A 26,213-nucleotide genomic window follows, 5' to 3' on the forward strand; every position below is an offset into this window, starting at 1 on the left:
ACCTTTCATTTTTAATCCTGTGCTTGATTGTATTTGCATGCCTTGAGTTTGAAAGTGCATGGTGCTTGTTTTGATGTGTTTTCATCCTGCCAACAATGCCAAAATTTGTGTAACGGGGGTGTAGGTGTTTAGAATCCTTTTAATTAGAAAGATCTTTAACCCCTACATCCCAGTTACATATCAGTCTATTTATTTTCAGTGTGTTACAGACTCAAACAATGAGACTAAAGCTCCCCAGAGGACTTGCAAAGATGCACATTTAAAGGGGCATTCTCTGTAATGGTGTCAGGATTATGCAATACACCACATGGCTACAGCCAGTAACAGAAGGAGTTGGAGAGAGATGAGCTGTGTATGTGTTTGCTTGGCAAATGTAGTGAGGCAGATATGAATGATGGATATGTTCTCTTTTTTTCCAAAGACAGCACTTAAAAAAAGGAAAAATCATAATTGCACACATAACTATGGAGTTTATCTCACAATTCCTTTGACATATGACATCCATTGTTATACATCCTGGCAGGACTAGACTCTATCAGGTAATTTGTTGTTGCAAAAATCCACAAATTAACAGCAAGGTCAGGCTTAACTGTGCTCTCTAATCACACTTGTTTCAGTTTATTGCACATAACAGCGGGCTGTCACCGGGCATCATTTTGTCTCTGCAAAACATTTGTCTTGGCATCACTTCTTCCATATGCTCGGATGACACTTAATCAGTCTGGATGTGCATGAAGGCTTTTGACCAGGAATTTAACTTGGGAAGACGAATGAGTGGCATCGCCCCCTCTGTCATTATTTACTGCCAAGATGATCTGGAGTATCCTAACCTCCATTAGAGTGCTACTTAATCAATAGGGCTTCTCTGTGGCCAACATCGGGGGTGTAGGCCACAGAGGTTGCTGAGCGTGCAGTGAGAAATAAAGTTTTATTACAAAATGAGATTTGCAGCATCTTGGATTCATAAGGCGTCTTTTTTAAAAGGATATTTCAGAATTAAAGTGTTAAATTGAAATGTTTTATTTACAGTGAAACCATATGAGTTCTCAAAACAAGATTTAGATGCAATGAGGAGCGAAATATATTCCTGTTGGACTCTATTATTACATTACTGGTTTAAAGGGTGACTCAGTCATGTGGGAGGAGGCATCTATTCCTCTCTTTCATTCATTTCATGAAAACCATGTAGGAGTGATCTGCCATTTCTCTTTTATTCATTTCATTCATTCTTTAACCACATGCTGTGGGCAGAAATGCTGAATGAGTCTGTTGTTTGTTACATTAACTGTATCCTTCTCTCTGTTTTGGATTTCGAATTACTGATGTAATCCCTATATGACTAAATGAGTTTAAAGAGTCAGTTCATCCCAAAGTCAAAAATATATATTTTTACTCTCACCCCTAGTGCTATTTATCAGTCTAGATTGTTTTGGTGTTAGTCGCTGTGTGTTTGGGATGTTGGCCGTAAAGATGCCTTCTCACAAATATGATTGAACTAGATGGCACTCGGCTTGTGGTGCCCAAAGCGCCAAGAAAATACATATGAAAAACTCTGGTTACTCAAGAAAATCCACAGATGTTGTTGTGAGTAGCTTCATGTAGTGTTTTCTTTCTACCAAACTACACCCAGTCGTATCACTGAGCAGAAGGAAGTTTGCGTTACTTATGGATGAGGGGCTTGTTGTGCTTGTGACAGCCCGAGATTTAAACATTGATGGCGTCCTCCTTGACTGAGCTGTAACATAAGCTAGCTCAGTGGAGCTTCTTGAGCTAGCAGTGGATGCACATTTCTTTTTGTGTGGTGAACCGGTTGGTGGGTGTAGTTGTAGAAAGAAAATAATTCTGACATGAAACTGCTCACAACAAGGTCTGCGGAATATATTTAGTAACCAGGTCATGATTTCTTGAAAGAAACATTGCTGTTGAGTTTTTCAAATGCTTTTTTCCTCCCATATATTTTAGGAAAAGGCAGACATTTCTACAGCCAAAATCTTCAACACTCAACAACTTACAACGAAACAATCTAGTTTGATAAATAGCACTAGTGGCAAGAGGAAATATATGTATTTTTTATTCTCAGGTGAACTGTCCCTTTAACGATTTCAGGTTTTATTATAGTATCAAACAGCAACCCCACATCTTAACATTTTTTGCAAGATCAACCCAGTCCACCTTTGAGTTATGTAACATGTTATGAAACATGAAAGAAAGAGGGATTTTTAACACTCTAGGAACTTTATTTTAATCCAGGATTGTGCCTTTTTCTTTTTGTTCACAGATTGTTCACAGCAAATTCATTTGACCTGATTGATGAGGATGCATTCCTGGGTTTACCACACCTTGAATATCTGTAAGTATTTATGTTAAATCCATAAATGGTTGATATACAATGTGTGTAGTGAAGTCATAAAATACATAAACTGTTCCCAAGTTGCATACTTTTTGTATTGTACTATGTAACTGTGAGAACAGTTCAGTGTCCATCAACACCACACTCAGACATCCAGCAATAATGGCATACATGGTTGTATTTTAAAGCCCCCACACAGGTGTTTTCACTTACATTGCCTGATTGAGAGGACAACTTACATCGTTATTTTTATTATTCAAAAAGTTTGCAGACATCATGTTATACTCGGCCTGATTGAAAACACCTGTTTGGTTTTGAAGGGCCTTTAAAGTGTAATTCATTCTGACATTTTTCTTGGTAGGATGCTCTGTTAGTATAAACTGTAATATGAAATTAGGACAGAACTCAGGCTTTCTAGCCTGACATCACCAGACCAAATTGCAAATGCAAGTTATATTACCCCGTCAATGAAACATGAGCTCGCAGAGTCATCTGGTTCCAGGTTTTCTACTCATCCCTCTGTAACTGCTGTCAGCCACTGTGACATGCAAATATTTAAAGGATTTCAGTTTTTGGTGTCACTTTATATTTGTTATTTGTGTGTCAATCCTAATCTATCCAAATCCTAATGAAATACTTCTCATTCCCAGATTTATTGAAAATAACAAAATTGCATCGATATCCCCATTTGCTTTCCGGGGCCTGAAAGCACTGATACATCTGTAAGTATTTTGGTTCTGTGATGGCCAACTTCAGTTCTCTTTTCCTTCTCTTCTTCTAACACTTCCTTCATCCTTTATTCCTGCCCAAGAGAACTTTCTGCCTTTCTGCATCTGTACATCTTTCCTTCCTCTCCACTTTTTATAATTTATTACTTTATCTAATCATTAACAATCTGCGCAGCCGCTTTCATATTCTCTGTTTAAGTTATTTTTCTGTAGGAGAGGTAATGGGATATTAGTATTCATGCTATTCCAACATAAACTGTGCATCAATGTCCTGTTTCTCTCTCTGTATCACTTTGTCACTGTCTGAAATGCAAATGTAAGCAGAAGCGCTGCTGCCAGTGGAGATGTCCAAGGTGACCAGCTGAAGGTGTCAGCTGGATCAGGTTTCTGGAGGGCAGATCTGGATGTCACATCGCCTTAGGCATTAAAAAGAAGAATGATTTTGTGACTTGAAACCTAAGGACATTGGCTTTATTTCTTTTTAAAACATGGGTAAAAGGCAGTGAGTAACTTTAGAGGCAATGACCCAAAAATTTGCAAAAGGTACCAGAAAATTACCTAGAAATAAGAAAGCAAAGTTAAAATAAAGTTGTTGTTTATTTTTAAGGAATTCACTTAAAAATATTTTTGTACATTTTTCTCCAGCATTTTTTTTAAAGTTTCCAAATCTACCAATTTCTTGTAATTTGCAGAACATTTTTCTTTTTTTCCCCCATGTTTTCAAACGCAATCAAGCCAATTTGCTCAGTGTCCAAAGGCTTTATTGGCGTATGGCTTCACTATTGTTCACTAATGTGACATGTCAGCAGTGCTGCTGTATCTTCTGTCGACTGCTGTGGAGTGTATTGTGAGTTAAGTAAGTAATGCGTATTATGTAGTAGTATTAATGGTATTTAATGGTATTTAGGAAAGATGTGATAAAATATAATCACTTGTTTATTGGAGTGTTGTTCAAAAATATTAATAGTCAACAACAGGTTTTAAACAGTTTTTTGTAAACACTATTCTATATCTGAACTGCAAAGCTTGTCAAAACTAAAGATAGGGGAGAACATGGGAGACCTGTAGGTCAACACTTAATTATAACTGTACTGGAACCTCACACCATGTGACCTTTCATCTCTCTCTAAAGTCTCTGACAGGCCGTTCCTAAAACATTTTGAGTTTATGCAGCTGAGTGCAGCCAAATGTGTGCTTGCTCCTCATTATGCAGTGGACATGGCTTAAATATGACAGTTTTAACAGAAAAGAAGCATGTTTTAATATGCAATCATTATTGTAAGTCACAACATAAATGGCGTTCTTTGAGATTAAAAAAGAAACATAAACTGGGGCAGATCAAAAGTAAAAAAGGGAAATAAATATCAGTTTCCCACCATTTTTGCTTCTACAATTTCACACATTAAAATTCAAGCAAACACATCCATCAGATTGTCCTCTGCCTGATAAGGCTCTGCATTCATTTATGCCATGAGCACTGATGGATATTATTGACAGTGATTTGTCTGATAGAAGCTGACACAGAGAATGTAACCATTGAGATCAGAGGAAATATTGCCTTGACGACTGATGCAAGACATCCCATTAATAAGGGTGTTGAAAGCAGCGGCCTCCTGCTGCACTGTTTCAGACTTACAGCTGATATCCTAACTAATGACAGAATTTCTTTTGCAGCTAGAGATAAGCTGATATCGGTGTTCTATACCGAGACTGGTAATATTTAAGTGATGAAGGCATAGTTGGACATTTGGTGAAATCCCCCTTATTTGTTTTCCTGGGCCAGAGTTAGATAATAAGATAAATTCTACTGTCTGTCAGTTCAATAAGAAGCTACAGCCTTACATACCCATCACATTAAATACTAAATATTATGAGATGGCTTGACGTTAATACATATTATAATGCAACACAGGTGTGTACCTTAAAATAACTCAAAGTTGACTTTTGGTATCAAGTGGGACACAAACACCAGTCTTTCTGATCAAAGTCCTGTGAATTTTGACCCATCTACATCAGTACATGAACTTTGTCATTCTTCATGCTATGTTGGCTCACTTCTTCCTTTGCTCTTGTCATACTTACAACAGCCATTAGAGGTTGCTACCTACACAAAACATAAATATGGGGAGTAATAAACTGCTTATACAATAGCCCTATGGAAACGTTCTTTCTCTTATGTAAAGAAAATAATTCACCCAAATGTATTTCTTAAAACACTTGAAATATAAGCCACACAGTTGCTGAATCTCATTTTATGTCAATAACAGTTGGCTTAAAAGTTTCATCAGAATTTCCAGAAGCTGCGAGTCATGCTAGATGTCCCTAGGTTTATCTTTATGCAAATGAGGAGCAGACACCCTGTCTCTTCAAAATGCTTGGCAGCGCCACCAGAATGCATTGCACAGCTGATTACTTAGACAATGAATAGGAATCATGGAATACCATCAGGGCGCAGACTTCATGGTCTGAAAAATAGGCACTTAGGAATGTTTGTGTCAGTCTTGCTTTTGAAAGCATACTTTCTACCCATCTGCATTGACAACTAGGGATCTGAGCATGTCAAAAATGGGGTGTGTGTCCAGGCCCTAAGATCTGTTCATGAGTCAGGAAGTTGCCGTGTGCAACCACATGATGGGACAAAGTGCTCTGCTTCTGTTCTGTGGATACCCTCACTTGTATTAGAGAAAAGTAAACAAACTTCACACAGAAAAAGATGAATAACTGCATTATTAGAGGGAAGTTTAAATGTGCTACATACAGTTAATACATTATTAAAGAGCACAGGCTGAGGTCCTGCTGGAATCCTGTCCCCATCTGTTTGGGGAGTGCATTCTTGCAAAAACTCAGTGCAAAATGGCCTGTTTCTCTCTCTCTCTCTGGGAAACCAACTCAAATAAATAATGCAGAGTTCATGAATTACGCTGACATTTCATTTCATTCACTTCTCTTTCTGGTTTGGAGTTCAGTCTCTCTCCCACAAATGAAATGTTTCTTTAGGGCTGGCTTTTGTTGGTTGGTTTTAACTGTCTGGCAAAGATATCATCGGTTTGACAGCCTTGGAGAAGGATATTTATTTGTGTTTCACCCCTTAGCCTTTTTGACAGCTTTAACACGCTATGTCTGACTTGTGCTTCCCTTAAAGTTGGTTGCTTGTTGTTAGTTTATTCTACTCTTCCTCAAGTTACTCTGGCCGTCAGGGGGAATAAAAAGCCTAAAATACAGTGTAATCACTCAGTGTCTATAAAGTATGCACCCCAGACTGAATACGTTATTTGTTGATGGCCACAAGAGAAAAATGCTCATTCTATTTTGCAACATATTTTACTAAATAATTATTTCATAGGCTTAGAGTGCCGGAGTAGCAATAAAAGTTTGGTGTGGCAGCTGGTTTTCTTTCAACCCCCTGCAAATCACACATCAAACTGAAGCTTAGAATTTAAAGTTTAGCTGTATGTGGGAATGTCCTCCCTGTTAAATACTCATTACAAATTTATACAAATATATACATATATATATATATATATATATATATATGCAGGCAGGCAGGCAGACAGTCTATCTCTAACTTAATCACTGTGTGTATTATTTTTCTCTTTGTTGATTAGGAGTCTGGCTTACAACAACCTTGAGACGCTGCCCAAAGATGTTTTCAAGGGCATGGACGCTTTGACCAAAGTGTGAGTCCAGTCTGTCTTTAATTCAGAATGCTTTGTTGAGAAACAGAACATTTATAATTAGTTTATTAATCAATGTCTAAGTTATTGCTACTAAAGCAGTCATTTCTGTGGACTTATATGGAACAACATAGTTGTCTTGATTGGTATTTATTCTAAAATTGAGTAGGATAGTGTTTTGTATTCAGAGAGATTCATCGTGGAGGAGTGGGAAAGGATTTATGGCAAATGTTGAGCAAAATCTCCCTTTGTCCACCTACCTCTTTTCTTAAACTGTGGGATTAAATACAGTAATATTATGAGAGCACACTGCTAAAAAGGAAAAAAAGAGTAAGTCCCACACTGAACAGAGGGTGTGAAAGTAAGAAGCTGGGGGGAAAGGGCACAGTGAGGAGGAAAAGAAGTAAGACAAAACAGAGTCAGGAAATAAGAGACTGTAGAAGAAGCTGTCCTCTGCTGCAATAGAGAAATGAAAAAGAAGGTAAAGATCTGAGGTAGAGAAAAGGAAAGCTTCGGTTAGGTGCCAGAATGTCAGAGTAAATGGTAAACAAGTCAGTTACAGAGAAAAGAATTGGATCTTCATTTCTGTTACACAGCCACAATCAGGTTGAATAATGCAGGCTATAGTGTGTGTGGATCCAATACACACATCCAAGGTCAACAGCAATTCAGACTGAGAGTGGGCGACGAGCAGAGACTACTCAGGAGATAGGACACTTGTTGTTGTGGCTTTCCTGGCTTGAATCCAAAGTGCAGCCCAAGAGGGGACAGACAGACGTGGGAACATAAGCAGAATTTTAACAGGTACTTAAAATATAAAATATGTTTTTAGAGTTGGTATCAATGATGTCATGTCTTATAGTAGGGATGTATGATAAAATCAGCATGTTATCAGTATTGGCTTTAAAATGAAATTTGAATCCTCCAACATGCTGATTTCTTTTTATCACAAAATTATTATTATCTTTGAATTGACAAAGGGAATATGTACACAATATCGACCCTTAGTTGAAGTACTTTTCTTATTTTTCACAATAAATGAAAATGATATACTATGAAAAGCATTGTATTTCATGTCTCCATCTGCTGGTGGGCCAGCATGATAAGAGTATGCATAATTTGATATTAATTCCACTACAGAAGAGACTTGATGATCACTAAAATCAGGTGTGGAAAAAACTGGATATATTGACACTGAGTTGTTATATATCGGCATGTCAGAGACTGGCAAAAAATCCAATATTGTGCATCGCTATCTTAAGGTAATACTTCACTCTCCAAATAACCATTTGTTTATCAATTACTCATTCTGTTAAATTCTTTTGAACTTTGGTCTTCTCAATTGCCTCCACAGTGAATGAAGAATCCAAAAATGGAGACAAATCTTGACGAATTTAAGTAATACGGGTCCATGTTTAACAACAGAAAACCTATATTATATATTATATATATTTCTGTTTGAAAAATACTGAGCATTCAACTGGATAAATGAAACTGGGATTATACTGCATGGATTTGCAGATTTTAAACTGATATAGTTTTATATTATATTATAGTTTTGCTTTTGTTAAGCCTAGACCCTTCTTTTTATTCATCAAGAATTTTCTGTCTTTTGGATTCTTCATTCACAGTGGACCCATGCAAGAAAACCAATGTTTTCTGCACAAATTTGAGGCGAGTAATTAATATACAAAGGTTCTATTGATATACAAAGGCTGTTAACTGATTTCCCATGTTATCCGTCCATACTTAGGGATCTACGTGGGAACAACCTGATATGTGACTGCAAGCTCAAGTGGTTGGTGGAGTGGATGCACCACACTAACGCCACCCTGGACCAGATCTACTGCAGCGGTCCACCCATGCACCAGGGGAAGAAGATCAATGACCTGCTGCCACACTCTTTTGACTGTATCACAGCAGGTATCATCTTTCTCTATCTGCCCCCAGTTATCGAAGGTTATACTAACAGTCGCTCTCTGTCACCAGTTAACTGCCTCACCCTTTTTGCTCTCATTTCCTTCCTGGTCTTGTCAGTGGTGAGAATAAAGCTGAAATGCTGCTTTGTTCTTTCTACCTGTTTATGGAAGAATGTATTCATATGACAGGACTGTTGAGAGATAAAAGACAGCATAAATTGTTTTGTCGTACCTTTCAGAGTTTGCTGCCTATCAGTCGCTGAAGTTTGAGTCCATTTCGGTGGGAGCTTTCACCTTTGATGAAGATCAGTATGTTGTGTTTGCCCAACCGTTTGCGGGGACGTGCAGCTTCCTGGAATGGGATCATGTTGAGATGACCTTTAGGACCTACGACACCATTGAAAGTGAGTCAATAAACAAGGAAAGAGCTGCACTGATGTCATTGGGAAATATTGTGCACATGTTCCCGCCTCAAAAGACAATGTGTTATTGTTAATGAGAGTATAATAATGTAGTATTACAGTAATACTTGGTATTTATGTTGAATTCAGGAAGAAAACTTTTTCTCATAAAAATAAAGAAAGAATCCAAAACTGAGAAAATTCTTAAATTGAAGTCATAGGTGTTCAGTAAAACTGTATCAAAATGGTTGTTTATAAACTCACAAACTTATGCAGTATGATCAAAGTTTCGTTTATCCAGTCATATGCTTAGTACTTTCCAAACACATACATTTTTGCTAAACGTTACAAATAAAAACACTTCTGTATATATGTAGTTTGCTTAGGCAAGAGTGTGCGTTTGACCTCTTCTTTTGCGTTCAGAGTTCAAACATGCGCGCTTGCCCAGGCACACTATGTGTCTGTTTTTGCTGAAATTCTTTGAATAGTAAGATTAGGTAGTAAGATTTTCTTCATAAATGTAGCCTAAAAATACCTAAGTTATTGATAAATAAATGACTATTTTGTTGGTGAAGTATTCCTTTAACGGTTTTCCATTAGGTAAGAATAATGTTTTTATATGTTTTTGTCCTCCCTTTTCTTCTTCAGGCACCTCCACTGTGGTCTGCAAGCCCATGGTGATTGACAACCACCTCTTTGTCATAGTGGCCCAGCTGTTCGGGGGCTCTCACATTTACAAACGCGACACCTCTGCCAACAAGTTTATCAAGATCCAGGACATTGACATCCTTAAGATTCGCAAACCTAACGACATCGAGACGTTCATGATTGATGGAGAGTCTTTCTTTGTCATCGCTGACAGCTCGAAGGTTGGCTGCTTTTTGCTGTCTCGATATTTGAATGTAGTTATGGTATTAGATTACATTATATTGTGCAGGTGTTTCTGTTATTGTGTCCAGCCCTGGTATGCTTGCTGCTCCTCTAAACTACTCTTCCCACCATGTCAGCCAAGTCTTCCCCCTGGTGTCCTTCTCTGCAGCATGTCAGTTTGCGTCTGCTCCTGCTGATTACCCTGGCGTTGCCAAATGTTCGCATATGCTCTCACATATGTTTGGGGACACTGAGACAGACACACACACACACACACACACAGGCATACACATCCTTGGCTCCATACCCATACTCTTTGAATAATGTTGACCTGATCTGACATTTTGTCCATGTTCCTCTCGTAGGCCGGCTCCACAACAGTGTACAAATGGAACGGCAATGGCTTCTACTCCCACCAGTCACTCCATCCCTGGTTCCGGGACACGGATGTAGAATATTTGGAGATCTCCAACAAACCCCACCTGATCTTGTCAAGCAGCTCCCAGAGGCCCGTCGTCTACCAGTGGAACAGGAGCCAGAAGCAGTTCGATCGCAGGACTGACATACCAGAGATGGAAGACGTGTTTTCTGTCAAACACTTTCGGGTCAAAGGTGAGAGCTGCAGACTACAAAAAAATATTGTGCACACTGCAAGCAATTTATAACAATATAATTTCACAGTATCAGCTGGTGTGAGGTACTTTGTCTTTGGCGCAGGATACTACATATACTTAAATGAAGATTTTTTTTAGATTCAGTTTTTATGATAAGCTCAAGATGGTTTGGGGTGTGTCATATAATTAAGTTGACTTTAAACTAGAGTCAACTTTTGACTTTCCTGCTAATTAAATAAAAGCATTTATGGGGGTACTGTCCATTGCCATAAAACATGCTGATAAATCCTTACTGTATAATACTCTGTATTTCTTCTTCCCAAAAGGACAGCTTAGCCATTAGTGACTCTTTGCTAAGTAGCTATAGATAACAAGCAGCACTTTCAGCTACTGCTGTCCGGGCAAAGGTACAGAGTCCCCTGTGCAAAGAAAAACATCTACAGAAAATCGTTTGTCCCTGATGCCATAAAATATCTTAATCAGTAAGGACAGCCACTTTGGAAGTCAACCGGCTTCTTCAGCCCACAGCACTTTAGATCTATTTATTTAACCTTGATTCAGTCCTCAGTATTAAGTACTTGGTGCTCTTTTTAATGTAGCTTTCAATTTGTTTTTAAGAGGCACTTCAACCCAAAATCAACAATACATATTTTCCCTCTTACCTTTAGTTTTGGGGGGGGGGGGGGGGGGTCAATTATTTTTGGGTTTTTTTGCCTTTATTATATAGGACAGCTTAAGCGTGAAAGGGGGAGAGAGAAGGGATAACATGCAGCAAAGGGCCGAGGCCAGATTCAAACCTGCAGCCGCTGTGGCAAAGACTTAGCCTCTGTACATGAGTTGCCTGCTCTACCAACTGAGTTACTGTGTGCCCCACCTGTAGTGCTATTTATCATTCTAGATTGTTTTGGTGTGACTTCTCAAGTTTTAGAGATAATGGCGGTAGAGATGTCTGCCTTTCCTCCAATATAATGAAACTCGATGGCACTCAGCTTGTGGTGCTCAAAGGGCTAAAAAAAAAGACATCCGATTCATTGTAGAGCTACTGGGTCATGATTTCTGGAAAGAGACATTGGTATTGAGTTTTTCTCTTTTTTTTCTTTTTGGCACTTTGAACACCACAAGCTGAGTGCCATCTAGATCCATTATATTTTAGAGAGGGCAGACATCTCTATAGCCAATAACTCCAGCACTCAGCACCTCACACCAAAACAATCTGGAGTGATAAATAGCACTACAGGGTAGAAGAAAAATATGTATTTTTAATTTTGGAGTGAACTGCCTCTTTAATGTGTCCTGTTTGGATGTGATATGATATGTTTTTAATAAGCCCCTTTTATAGAAGATTTGCACATGCAAACCAAAGACAAATGTCTGCATTTTGCTTATAAAAAGTAGACAAAGTATTTTCTATAAATCCTTTGTCATTACACAAACTATTTGGGAGTGTTTCTATTTAAGATTCAGATTTAGTAGCTTAATGTTTAAACTAAATGGCTCCTTGAATCTTTTCAAAGGTGAGCTGTTTATATGCTTGACAAGATTCATCGGGGACTCCAAGGTGATGCGCTGGGACGGTGCCATGTTCAAGGAGGTCCAGACATTTCCTTCCCGCGGCTCCATGGTGTTTCAGCCTGTCTCCATCGGCAACTGGCAGTATGCCATCTTGGGCAGCGATTATTCACTGACGCAGGTCTACCAATGGGACACGGAGAGGGGCCACTTTGTCCCATCTCAGGAGCTGAATATCCAGGCGCCTCGAGCATTTTCTCTGGTTTCCATTGACGACCGGGTGTTCCTGCTCGCATCCAGCTTCAAGGGAAAAACTCAGATCTATGAGCACCTCATGATTGATCTGAGTAATTAAACCCATCATTAGTTTGGGACAAATTATGCACACTATCATTCAATGCTTTCTTTTGTGATTGTGTTGAACTTTCCAGTCCCATTAGAATCCACCAGCAATTCCCACCTAAGTTTAAACAAAAGGAAGCTTCAAGTAAAAGCTCAAACTATTTAAAGAGATATTTTAAATACAATTCAAGACCTTTGGGTTGGATTTAGCGATTAAATTCTTACATTTCTCATTATCATTGTGTTTTTTATTAGGTATTTTTCAACCTGGACCTTATTTTTTTATGTTTTTTTTCTGTCTGTGACTCAACAAACTTTGAAATTGATTCACTATTGAGCAACAGGGCTGCAGTCGGTGAATAATTGCTGTCCCTGTCAGTCACTTGGAAACATAACATGGAAAAAAAGGGTCCAGGTTGGAAAATACCACATTGACACCACATCCATTACACTGAAAATATATTCTTTACAGTCCCTGATGCCTGTATGTCAGTTGGCTGCAACTACTTAATGAAGTCCTTATATTTTCATTGCAGTTCCTCACTAATTTGAAATGCCTTATTCTCCATTTGAAAACCTTAAATCCACTCAGAGTGCGAACTGACTATCTTTCAGGAAAAACAAGCTATTACTGCATTTGTCTTTTATTCAACCCTGCAGGTGTATTTGTAGTTATTAGACGTATTGTATATGTTTCTGCAATTCAACTCCATACTTTGTTTTTAATTCTATTGTAGGAATTTGATAGCAAAGATTTAGTTTAGTAGTACTAATGACCATGCAATAATAGGCAAATTGGAAAATTCTTTTAAAGGAAAGGTGTTAGACTTAAGAGAGGCGTTTTTCTAGAAAAAAAAATGGGCATGAGACAGTTTTTCTTTTGAGTCTTTGATTTAACAAAGCATTTCAGGAAAATTGATTTCAGAGTGAAATGTCATTGCAAGAGATTATTAACAGTGGAATGTAAGATACTGAGATATACCGTACGCGGACACAAGCAAACAACTGGTCATATGACTCATATGTCAGGGTTGTAAGATACCTTATAGAAGATGGACATGCACAAATGTGCAAGAATATTTTTTTTTAGAATATTTGGAATTTAATCAGGGTTTTGGGTTTTTCTTTTATTTAAGACCTGAGCTTGAAAGTAGTACACCAAATGTGGTTAAATTTGGACTACTTGTTGAGGATTAAATACATTCTTTCAGTGCAAATTGGCTGCTAATCAACCTATATTCCATCAGTCTTATGTAATTACTTGCCACTAAAAAGAGTGACCCTAATTTATACACTGAAGAATCCACTAACCACTGTGAGAAACTGGGAAAAAACACCTTCTCTGTCCTGTCTGTTCTATGACCACCAGTTAAGCAAGACTGCATGCGTGATACAGACTCTCGTGGTGCTGATTCCTGATGAATGACTCGCTAGAAGCGTCCCACTGTGTCACCTCGCCCTCCCTCTTTCACTGCACTCTTGCTCTTTTCTCCCTCATTGACAAAACCATTGTTGTCTTTACTCCGGAGCTAAAAAAGCCACCCACTGTGGAGCACCTGGTACCTGTGCTTTCATGCGGTCCTCTTACTCTGACACAAAGGAAAACAGATGACAATTAACAATTTCACCGATTTGCCAAATATAATGTTTACGTTTCTACATCACTGTGTAAAGTAATTTATATGATACTGCTTTTGTACGTAGAGGGGACCACACTCAGTGTTTTATTTTTCATAGGTATAGAGGTTAGTGTAGGTAAGGATCACCTCCTTAAATGCTGTGTAACATGCTTCTTCTGCAAAACAGTGTAGGCTTACATGTGTCAGTCTAATCTAGGATAGAGGGTATTATCTATTCCTTTGTCATCCTGCTCATTGTATTTATGTACAGTGGTAATAAAATACTAAAATGTCAAGTCAGAGAGTAGAAATCTTTATTGTTAATGTTTCCCCACTATAAATTGTTTTATCTCTCATACAGTAAAATGTGGATTGGTGCAAATAATCATTTAATTTACTCAAATTAGTGGTAGTCTTCATTATCAGTTTGTGAGTATTCTTCATAATGGAATTAATTAATTAATAATATTTACAATTTAATGCACTGACATTTAATTTTGCCCTATAAAGTTATCACTGTGGTGATAAATAAAAGGGTGGCCCCAGTGACAGGTCCAACACTGGGTGGCCTTGTGGTCAATACATTGTGGGTCCAAAATCAAGCAGTATGAACAAAACCATCACTTACTTTCACCAGCTTTAGCTGACACAAGTTTTTGGGAAAATGTTATAGCTCATAAAAATAACAGTTATGGTTTAGTTTGTCAAATGCCCTAAAACTTAATTATTTTGTAGCCAGAAAGCTTTTACACTTCTTGTAATAAATAAAGACTGGTGGTGTAATGTAACTAGTACATTTACTCGAGTACTGTACTTAAGTACAGATTTGAGGTACTTGGACTTTACTTGAGACTGTTGTTTTCATCCCACTTAATACTTCAGTTCCACAAGAGGGAAATATTGTATTGTTTTTTTTTCTGCATTGGGTCCTGTCATTTTTTTTTAAACTTGAAGTACATTTTTCCTGTTTAGTCTTGCATGCTTTTACTTAATATTTTCAGTGCAGGACTTTTACTTTCAACAGAGTATTTTCACAGTGTGGTATCAGTACTTTTACTTAAGTATTGACATAAAAATCCGAATCATGTAATCAACTTAAATTATGAGCCAGACAGCTGAAACACTCCTTGTAATAAATAAAGACCAGTGGTGTAATGTAACTAAGTACATTCACTCAAGCAATGTACTTCAGTGCAGATTTTAGGTACTACATTCCTGAGGGAAATACTGTATATTTAACTTTACTATATTTCTGTGAAAGCTTTAGTTACTTTACAAACTAAGATTTTTGAATAACATGCATAAGTGGAGTTTATAAAATATGTTTTGTTAAACTAACAATTAGAGAACAGCTGAAAGAGTTAATTATTTTACTCAAGTAGGCAGTTGAGAGAAAACTAATTCATTGTTACTTAATATTTTTTGTGGTTACTCCTAATACTTAAAGTACATTTTCCTGATTAGTCTTGCATGCTTTTACATAAGTAACATTTCCTATGCGGACTTTTAGTTGTGACAGTATGTTTACAGTGTGGTATTGGTACTTTTACTCAAGTTAAGAATCTGAATACTTTGTCTAACATTGATAAAGACGTCTGTTTTGCTGAGTTTTGGTTGGTTCGGGTCTCCACTGCCTCCCTCTGCTATGGGCGTAAACGTTTGGTCATGCTGTCGAGTCGCTGGGTTGGTTTGGGTTCAGTTCTGCCCCCCTGTGGGTAAAGTAACCACCGCATGGGAGTTAGTACCCTGCCGCCAAGGTTAGTCATTAACCTTGTCTTCTCAGTCACTCAGGGCACCGAAGAAAGCGGACAGCACTGTGTCCAAGGCATGCTGCCGCCCGGCCGTTACATCTTACCATGGGCGACTGCAACCACTGCACACACGAACGGCCTTTGTCCGTAGAGGACGGCGTTACCGTCGTGTTTCACAAAGTTGACGGCCATGGCACAAACAGCGGCGACGACGACCACGACGACAGTGGCGATGATGAGCGGACAACGGAGATGATTCACCTGCAAAGTAACTGCCATGTGTTGTGTGAGTACGACGGGGATGCTGCCGAAGAAGAAGCGAGAGGAAGCGAGCAGAAAACGCTGTGCTCGCCGGCGTTTTGCGTCAGAGGCAGGCTCGCATCCAGAGACGGAAGCGCACATGAAGGTAGAAAAGCGCACGCACTTAGCTATCAAAACTGAGACTTTAACGTGTCTCTCCATCCTTACATCACATGTTAATGAAGTTTGTGATCGGAAGAAGTCGACAAAAAACATAGTGATAAGCAGTTAGAGAACCAATGGTTTCCTGCGTGACAGGCTCACGTTATACAACCGTGTAACGTCATGTATCAGTAATAGCAGGTGCCGATATCACGTGGAGGCTATTAGCCTATTAGGGGGGATATAGTTAAAGCAAAGTACAGCTCGTCACTAAACACAATTTCATAAAAATTGTATTTTTATGTAATAAGTTACGTAATTTCACAGTAAAAGTCCCTAATGACGTGAGGTGTGTCAAATAAATCATTTTTAAATATATTTATTATTTCAGGATAAAACTTTTAATATTTGATAGTGGTCCATATTTCTTAATTTCTTACTATTAATAACTATAATATGATGCACACAGAGAAAAGGTGCTGTGAGCCATCTTAACATTTACATCATCCTTTTAGAGGAAGTATGACTGTGCACTTTCTCAGTACCAGTCCAGGACTACCACACCTGTAGGATTTTATCATATAACCAGTTGTGGATCAAGTACATGAAAACAATGCATGAGAAAAATTACAGATATCTTAACCAGAAAATGACTATGGTAAAAGTTATAGTCACCTGTTAGAATATTACTTGGGTAAAAGTCTCAAAGTATCTGGTATTTACTGTGCTTAGGTATCAAAAGCAATTGATGATGTTAAAAGTACTTGTAAATGCTGTTAATAAATGAATTTTAAAGAAGGCCTATATTTCTTTGTGACATAAGTTGACATAAATATAAAAAAGTAAAAGTACAGTTACTCCCATATAATATTAAACTATTGTAAGAAACTATTATTACTTTGTTTCTGTTTTCCATTTCTGTTCTCATGGCTACAGTGTTGATTTGAATATCTTTTTGTAAGGGTATATCTGTGTATTGTGATTTGGCTACACTATGTAAATTAACAAGGAAATGGGGAATGCACTCATTGCCCCTGAACATCAGTTCCCCTTTGTGTACCTTTTGTACCTGTTGAAAAATAACGGCCGCAGAGCACTTGAGGATGAAAGACCGACACCATAAATGTGTTGATCTCCCTTATTACTTAACAGATATACTCACATCTTGACTGTGTATAAGTATTTTCACACCAAAGGATAATTAGATTTTAGACAGTAATTATTTTGGACAGTAATTCATTATTTTTTTTTACAGATTCTTAGGGATGTGAATAACCAGTTTTCATGATACTTTACTACCAGAAGTTAAATCTGTGTTTGTAATATTAATCATTTTTATAATAAAAAAATCTTATTTGGCAAAGTGTATCGATTGCCATGCAAAAATATTGCAATACTATGCTGCATCATTTTTTTTCACCTACCCCTGCAGACTTTCAGTGAAATAGTAACACTTTATACAACGTACTGATACAGTATCATCACAGTACTTAAGTCACAATACACTTTTTAATTGTTTTAATGGTTTTGCGATATGCCGAGTATTGTGTAATACTTCATAATGTTGCGATTTACTACCATCATTCAACTTATGTCCCAAAACTCAAATTAGTGTGTTCATCTCACTACAGTCACTATTCTTGAACCAAAATGTACGTTGTGAACTGATATTAAATGGATTGATTTTATCGTTCTAGTAAGCTACCAAAAGCTTTATTTGTATTTGCAGTATTCACATTGTCTTGCAGTGATTTTTCCCCCATCCTTTTATAATATCATACAAAATTCTATTGTCCAAATCAGTGATTCCAAGCTGAAAAATGGGTGTATTACTGTAGTATTAATACGGTAATGTAATACTGTAATAATCTCTCTGTCTGTGCCTACTAGGCATAATAGTGTAACTAAGAATAAAAAAATGGGATGTCTTTGGCTCGGTGCAAGGTTAAGAAATCAAATACCGTATATCATTGATAAATGAAAGTAGACCACACATTGTGGACAAATAAAAGGAAAGATGTTTGAAAGACGTAAGGTTGGAATTTAATCTCCACAAGCATATCAGTTTATTGTTCCACAGGCAGGGTTTGCAAACACTACACCGCTGTCTTTTGCAGATCTTATGTTTGTGGTTTTCTCAACTGAATTTGCTCTCAGGCCACATGGAGTTCAATAACATATTTTTTACCTTGCTGCCCTATCCTGCAGTTATTGCATCAACAAACGTGCAACAAAATGAGTAATGTTTTTTTTTTTTTAATGAAATGTGGAATACTGATACCGCTCTCAGGGCTTTCTCTTCTCTTTCTGCTGCTCCACCCTTACTCTTACCCTTACTTTTTTTTCTCTCTTTTTTTCAGATTCGGAGAAACCAAAGAAATGTTCAGGTCTTGGTTTGTTCTACGCTTTCCTGTCAACTGTTTTTTTTTCCATCATTGCCCTCTTGGTGAAAACCATCCAGGGAGTCCACGCCATAGAGATCAGCGCCATACGCTGCTTCTTCCAGATGCTCTTTACTATGCCGTTACTCATCTACCACAAGTAAGCACGACTGAGAAACTCAAACATTTAGTTAATCCCAGGTTTAAGATTTACACATGCATTTACTCCCAAACAGTCTTTATTTAAAACCAGCAATTTATATGTTGTGATTTGATTAAGAGCATTACCTCAGCAGCAAGTTAGTACATATCCCTGTCTGTAATTTATCTTGGGGGTAATTCAGGCATTTGTGTTTAGACTGAGCAGCCCACAGCACAAGTGTGTCTCCTGGCTTTACGTACCATCACTGCTCAAACAAGTTTATGTTGGCAAAATGCTGGAAGAGACATGTGTTATTCCTCCCAGCCCTGATGATGAAAAAATGATACCATGTAGATCGCAGTGTTGGGGAGGTTTTGAATAATGCCTCCCTTCATGAAGTCATTTGCTCTTAAAGAAATTCTTCATCCCCAAATCGGCCTTTTGTATATCGGTTAGACTCCCTGTGTCACCTTAAAATTGTGTCAAAAACATTGTTTTTCTTGCGTTCCTCCACGTTTAATCAAGAATCCAAAAACAAAGAAAATTCCTGATGATCTGAAGTCATAAGGGGCCACTTTTGATAACAGCAAAACTGTATCAAAACATGCATTTATTTGCTGAAACCTTCCTATTTTAAATAGGACTGCACAATAAACAAAAGAAATGTATGTAGAAATGTATCTATTTCAATTATTTTCACAGATATTGAAATTACAACACAAGTCGAAATGTTGGTGTGAATGGTCATTTTGCATTTCATTTTAACTGAAAAGAGAAAAAGTAATTGTGGTGTGATTTTTGTTGGGCTCTGTATTAAACAAATATGTTCTCTTACTTCTGGAATATAATTTATAGTCCGAGGCATTTTTCTCGAACCACAATTAGCAACATTATGTTGTGACCCATTTTACCTTTATCAAAAAGTTGCAGCTCCTTAGATAATATTTTGAATAAATGTGCAAATGTGCAGCCTTAATTTTTATCACCGCCTCATAAACAGTTTGAGGCATGAGTGGCGCATCTGCGCTGTGTATTTTTTATCAAAATTAATCAAAAATTTTCTCAATTTTTGAATTCTTCATTCACCATAGAGGCATGTTAAAAAAGCCAAGTTCACAAATTTGAGGCAACATAGGGTGACATAATCAAGGGAAGGTTGTGTTCTTATTTTAAAATTACCAAAATTTTGATCAATAACAGTACATTGTACCATTTGCACAAAACAACAGGGCAATGACTTTTAAAAAAATTAAACTGACACTTAGGGAATTAGGTCTGATGTAAAGTTGTAATAGAGACTTGCATGTTTTTGAAATCTTGTCCTGTATTTGCCCATAGTTTCCTTGCACCAGAGCTAGAATCTCACTTGAATAGTTTTTTTTTTTCAATAATGTTGAAAGCAAGCAATGTGAAAATATTATGTCACAATCATTCATTCATTTACTTATCCATACATCCATATGTCCATCCATACGTCCATCCATCCATACGTCCATCCATATGTTCTCTACTTTCTCCTTTGTCTTTACATTAATTCATAACCAACTGTCCTCCTGTCTTTCCAGCCCAATCCGTCCATCTGTCCATCCATCACTGTCACCTCCACATTACTCACCCATCTATCAATCTATCCATCCTTATAGTCATTTGTCATCTCTCAGCTTGCTTTGCTGCTAAATTTGTCTCCGTCTGTCCCCGTCTAAAATTCAGTGTATTACTTCCTCTTTCAGTGCGTCTAATCATCCATCCATCCAGTCATTCATTCATCCATCATCCTCCTATCTCTGCTCCTTCAGGACAGGTTTCCTTGGTCCCAGAGATAAACGTATATATCTGGTGCTTCGGGGTTTCATTGGTTCCAATGCCATGATCCTGCTCTTCTATGCTGTTCAGCAGATGCCGCTAGCGGACGCCACAGTCATCATGTTCAGGTTGGTGCTTTATTGATTGTGGATTAGTGGAGATTATACTAATGCTACAAATAGATTTTATCCTCCCTGAATTGTATGCCCGTCACTTTTTTTTCTAAATCTCCCTCTCATTCTTTCACACTTTCCAACTTTTGTCTTATTCTTTTTAATTATCTCTCTCTTGAATCTTTAAGAAATTGACTACAGATCCATGTCAAATCTGTCAAGATAATAATCACCACTTTTTCTTTCAATGTCCTGGAATATTTTGTTTAACTGCACCCAATACATTATTACTTTTTTTCACATGCTCTAACCTCTGTCACTCTCTTGCTTCAGTAATCCAGTCTTTACCTCCATCCTTGCCTGGATCTTCCTGAAGGAGAGATGTACAATCTGGGACTGTGTTTTCACTGTTTTTACCATCGCTGGAGTCATCCTCATCGCCCGACCGCCGTTTCTCTTTGGCGAGGATCGACGTGGCATTGAGGGCAACTACGCTAACCACATCAAGGGGACTATTGCTGCCTTTGCAGGTAATACGATTAATAAACTCAGCACTTATATAACAGTAACGTTTGTTTGACCATGACAAGTAGGTAAAATCAGTGAGGAGGAATTATAATGTTCAGACTGTCAAGATTACCATGGCAACAAGGGAAATTCAGTAAAGTACAGCTATGACCCCCGGCACATTAAGGTCAGCTGAGAGATACAGTCTTTCCTATTAGTTATGGTTCTACTCTGGGAAGTCTCCTTCCAGTTGTTATTAAAATTCTAACTAGCAGGAATCATTAGTTTATCATCAAAGTCGTAATCTCTCACTGGCTTCCCTACTGCAAAACATTTAGAGAATATTTCTGTTGAATCACACAACTAGAAATTAAATGCAGGCTCTGGAGTGCTAAGAATTTTTTCTTTTTGCATCACCCAAGTCCTTCAAAATCTGTCTAAAATGAAGATTGACCAATGAATTAGGAGCTTCACCTTGTGGCTAAGTTTTGTTTTCACTTCCACAGTTCAGTGTAACATCTTTACCGCCCAGTTTAACTGATGGACATCACTTGTGATCAATCTCATAATCATTTTTACCCTCATTTGTGAAAAACCTGATTTTAACGCCAAATGTGAAAGTGCAGCACTGCACACAGCTAGGCTGTTACCATGCCTTAGAGGCCATATGTTTTTTTGTTGTCTGTCTGTCTGTCTGTCCGTCCCTCCCATATCTTGAGAATGACTTGGGTTCATTTCTTCAAATTTGACACCAGCATCGGGTTAGACTCAAGGATAAATTGATTCAATTTTTGTTGTCAGAGGTCAAGATGACTGTTACCTTGCTCTTGCCTCATTATTGTGAATACAATATTTCAAGAAGGCCTTGAGAGAATTTCTTCAACTTTGGCACAAACGTCCTCTTGGCCTCAAGGATAAACTAATTTGATTTTTGTGGTCAGAGGTCACTGTGACCTCACAAAGCATGTTTTCGACCAATACTTGTGACCAAACTTCAAATAAATGTCTAATAGCATGAAATTATGTGTGAAGCATCCTTTTTTTAGAGAATGTAGCTTCTTTGCAGCAACATCTGTGGCCTATTTGAAGCATTGTCAACTATTGTGTTTACGTATGACTCTGGACAGACATATGTAAAGTGTAACTGCAGCTTAACTGGTTTGCAGATACATATAACTGCGAGTAAGAAATTCTAGTTTTCACTGCATCTCCATCTCTAGCTAGTCAAGCCAAAGCAATGTCATTCCAGTGGTTTCCAAGGTACAACTAAATTGATCTTTGGGCCCCAAAAAATCTGACCTCTGCAGTACATTAACATGTCTAATGGGATTCTGGGATTGACAGGAGGTGTATTTTTATGTTATGTTCATGTCTTAATTCCAGTAGTGAAGTGCATGAGTAAATAAGTATGACAGAATATATCAGAGCTGGAGAAACTGTCCAAAATGCAGGTGGGGTTGAGGAGTGATTTAGGGATTTTTTTAGCTGTTGCCAGTAATCCTACAGATATAAATGGCTTCAGCGGTCACCAAAAGAAACTCCAACAAGTGTAAGTCAATTGACTCAAAAAATTCAAGGAATTCAATAACAGGTATGTATCTAGCTATTAATGTTAATAAGAAAAAAGTATTTGTCCTTTAAGTGTCAAATGCTTTTCTAAGTGGTGTAAAAAATGTTTAGTATTCTTCTGACTGTTGTATTGATTCATTTTCTTATTTACTGATATTTTCCTAGGAGCTATTGGGGCTGCTTTCACATTTGTTGTCCTTCGCAAGATGGGGAAGAGCGTCCATTACTACCTCTCTGTCTGGTACTACGCTGTCATCGGTTTCATTGAGTGCATCATCACTGTATCCGTCCTTGGGGAGTGGAAAATCCCATTCTGTGGCCGCGATCGCTGGCTGCTGATGCTGATTGCTGTCCTGGGTATTGCCGGCCAGACCTTCCTCACAAAGGCCCTGCAGATTGAGAAGGCTGGACCTGTGGCCCTGATGAGGACTATCGACGTGGTGCTGGCGTTCATCTTCCAGTTTATTTTCCTTAACCGTGCACCGACCATGTGGAGCCTCGGAGGGGCGCTGTGCGTAGTGGTGAGCACCAGTGGGGTAGCACTTCGGAAGTGGTACACAAGCTCTCGTAAGAGCTGAGAGAGAGAGATTGAGAGGCAACACAGAATACTTTGGCATTACTATTTATTCTTTTTCACTATAATATGTTCTAGATTACTCTGTATTTTACTTGTTACTTACATGCAAACCAGTGATGAGGTTTAAGCTCTTTTGAGTGTCAAAAGCAGAAATATAGGAGGATAAACTAGCAGGAGTCAGTTATGCATTTATGATTGAATTCAAAATTGAATTATGTGCATCAATACATGTTGATTCCTAAGAGTCAACCTGTGTAGCTTATTGTTATGCATTTATTTTTGTGTAATTAAACACACGAGGAAGTAAGAGCAAGGAAAAACTGTTGCTGCCCCAAAACCATATCCTGCTCCCTGCAGGCTGAGCAGCTAAGTGCTTATTCAACACATATTTCCTATTTTCTCCATAAAAAAATCTATATAACAAAAATGGGTCTGATATTTGAACTTCATAATGAAGCTGTTTAATGAAAGTTATCATCAGTCCCATTTCTTTTTTCTTGAACTTGAATAACATAGCCAAAGAGAGACATTTATTGCGCAAGACCATCCGTACTGTGTTAGCTAACTTGGCAATAATAGACTGAAAAGTATTCAACATCTTTTTATTGTGGCATGCACTAGACCCTGTCAAATGAGTATGTTCAACTACAACAAAAAAATACTTAAAGGGACATTTCATCCCAAAATCAAAAATACATATTTTTCCTCCTAATGTAATGCTATATATCAGTCCAGATTGTTTTGATGTGGGTTGTCAAGTTTTGGAGATAGCTTAGAGATTCTGCCTTCTCTTGAATATAATGTATTTTTGGCACTTGGCTTGTAGTGCTCAAAGCGCCAAAAAAAAATATATATATATAAAAAATGTCAAAAACAATGTCTCTTCAGAGATAGTGACCTGGTTACTTAAGATTATCCACTGACCTGGTTGTGAGCAATTTCAAAGAGGAACTATTTTATTTCTGTGGATTACCTTTAGTAACTGGGTCATGTACTTTCTGGAAATCATGACCAGCTGTTGAGTCCTTCATCAGCAGTATAAGCTGAGTGCCACCTAGTTCCATTATATTCAAGAGAAGGCAGCCATCTCAAAGGCCGATATCGCCAAAACTAGGCACCTCAAACCAAGTAATCAAGACAGATTTATAGCACTACAGTTTAGGGGAAAAATATGTACTTTTCGTTTTGGGTTGAACCGTCCCTTTAACATATCAGTGGTGCTGATAATGCAATACAATTGTGTTTTAAAACCATTCTGTCAACCACAACAAGAAAACAAAATGCAGTGCAAACCAGTAAACCGTATTAGCACTTAAATACACATTTTTGTTAAGCAAATAAAATGTGTAGTAAAATGACATTGCAGGCATTAAAGTAAAAAAGAGTATATATAAATATATATATATAAATAAATATATATATAAATATATATATATATATATATATATATATATAGACAGAAGTGAAATCCACAAAGTAAGTTACAAGTTTTTACTTGTAAACAGAGTGATGCTGTACAATTTGCTCAGGAATCTAATGCCTAACTGCTGGTAATGCTCAAATATGACTCTAAATCAAATCCAACATTCTTATCCATGAAGCATTTAATCCTTTTAGATTTTAGATTTTATTTTGCTTCTGAATTGTGAATAATTTTATAAAAATATTTTTGAAGTGCCTTAACTTTAACCTCCAGCTTCCCTTCCCTGCGGAGCTGCTCAGTAACCAGCAACTTGTACTGGGCAGCTCTCGGTTGTTTTTGTGCATAAGAATATGGATATAAATATGAAGTAGGGTGCTTCTAAAAAAATCCACCCAGAAGTTAATAATTTTTTAAAATCGAAGTTAAGTCAAACAGCATTCTTCAGTAAGGCACTGAAGACATGACCATTATCCCCACACTGAGGCCACACACTGATTTCTTCATTATCTCAGGCAGAGTCATCTCCATCATGGTGGCTAGCACTTAATGTCACTATTAAAGCATCTAATTAGTGTTCGCAACAGTCTAAAAATATATTTTCTGTGATGCTATAAGAGGGGTGTTGTTTGCACTTTGTATCGCTAGAGGGTTGAAGAAGTGTCACTAAACTGCCACTATTATTCAGCTCATGAAGTGAACATACAAACAGCTGCTACCAAGATTTGCTGGATGATAGCTTCCTCTAGAGGTGAAACTGCATCTAAAAAGTGCAGGATTTTCAATACATATCTTGCATCACCCAGTTGAATAGTGGCGATAATGTCACCAAGCTAAAGCTGATGTTGAGTTTTTACACTTAAGTATCTTTGTTTTTTAGAACAGCTGTTCATGTGCCAAGTAGAGGATGTCTGCTGTCACCTCATGAACATCCACAAGTGGGTGAGTTGTAACTGGCTGACAAATAAGAAAAAAAGACATAGAAATATTCTTGAAATATGGCATTGAGCTATTTTAAAGCAAAAAGATATTCTGCTAAAAGCAATATTGTGTTATGTCTGAAAAGGTCACTTTGTGTACCACTGTCCTCAGCTGCAAAGTGAACCAAAGGTGATCTTTATGTGTTACTATCTGTAGGAAACCCCAGAAATACATTTATTTAAATGGATGTAGGTTTCTAGCACAGCAGTCGGTGTTTGTGTCCGTTATAAATCTCATCGTGTTTTTAGTATTTAGCCAGGAGTTTCCCCACTGTCATGACTAATGAAGTCGCGGTGCAACTGCAGTCCTCTGTTGTAGGAGTGTTTAATTGGGTGAAATACAGCTAGAAAAGGAAGGCAATTAGTTCTGCTAGACTGTTATTTAACATCCTGCAGTCTCTCCCTTGCTTTTTTTTCCACACACTGCTGTTTCTGTTTTGTGGAGCACAGCTGCACTTGCCTTCAATTATTATAGTTCTTCCTTTAATCTAGTAAACCACCAATAAACTGAACTCTGAGTTTGCACATTTTTGTTTTGTTAA

At 37.7% G+C, this 26,213-nt stretch overlaps 2 protein-coding genes across 4 annotated transcripts in view; both read left to right on the forward strand.

Moving 5' to 3' along the window:
* The window catches only part of lgi1b (leucine-rich, glioma inactivated 1b), a 19,281-nt gene extending 5,008 nt beyond the window's left edge, over nt 1-14,273 (forward strand). For both annotated transcript variants that reach the window (XM_042508239.1, XM_042508238.1), the window contains 8 exons: nt 2,279-2,350; nt 3,001-3,072; nt 6,684-6,755; nt 8,506-8,675; nt 8,911-9,075; nt 9,721-9,941; nt 10,308-10,554; nt 12,071-14,273. In XM_042508239.1, the coding sequence (XP_042364173.1) occupies nt 2,279-2,350; nt 3,001-3,072; nt 6,684-6,755; nt 8,506-8,675; nt 8,911-9,075; nt 9,721-9,941; nt 10,308-10,554; nt 12,071-12,420 (1,369 nt within the window). In that variant the 3' untranslated portion in view covers nt 12,421-14,273. The remainder of the gene's footprint in view (nt 1-2,278; nt 2,351-3,000; nt 3,073-6,683; nt 6,756-8,505; nt 8,676-8,910; nt 9,076-9,720; nt 9,942-10,307; nt 10,555-12,070) is intronic.
* Nucleotides 14,274-15,726: 1,453 nt separating this feature from the next.
* slc35g1 (solute carrier family 35 member G1) lies at nt 15,727-26,213 on the forward strand. Of its 2 annotated transcripts, none has more exons than XM_042507999.1 (5): nt 15,727-16,183; nt 18,540-18,720; nt 20,433-20,633; nt 20,952-21,148; nt 22,860-26,213. In XM_042507999.1, the coding sequence occupies exons 1-5, from the start codon at nt 15,883-15,885 to the stop codon at nt 23,270-23,272; spliced, it is 1,293 nt and encodes a 430-aa protein (XP_042363933.1). In that variant the 5' UTR covers nt 15,727-15,882; the 3' UTR covers nt 23,273-26,213. The 2 variants fall into 2 exon arrangements, with proteins under 2 accessions (XP_042363933.1, XP_042363934.1); XM_042508000.1 differs by having other exon boundaries at nt 20,499-20,633.

The sequence above is a fragment of the Plectropomus leopardus genome, chromosome 19, assembly GCF_008729295.1.
Source record: "Plectropomus leopardus isolate mb chromosome 19, YSFRI_Pleo_2.0, whole genome shotgun sequence".
NCBI classification, from domain to species: domain Eukaryota; kingdom Metazoa; phylum Chordata; class Actinopteri; order Perciformes; family Serranidae; genus Plectropomus; species Plectropomus leopardus.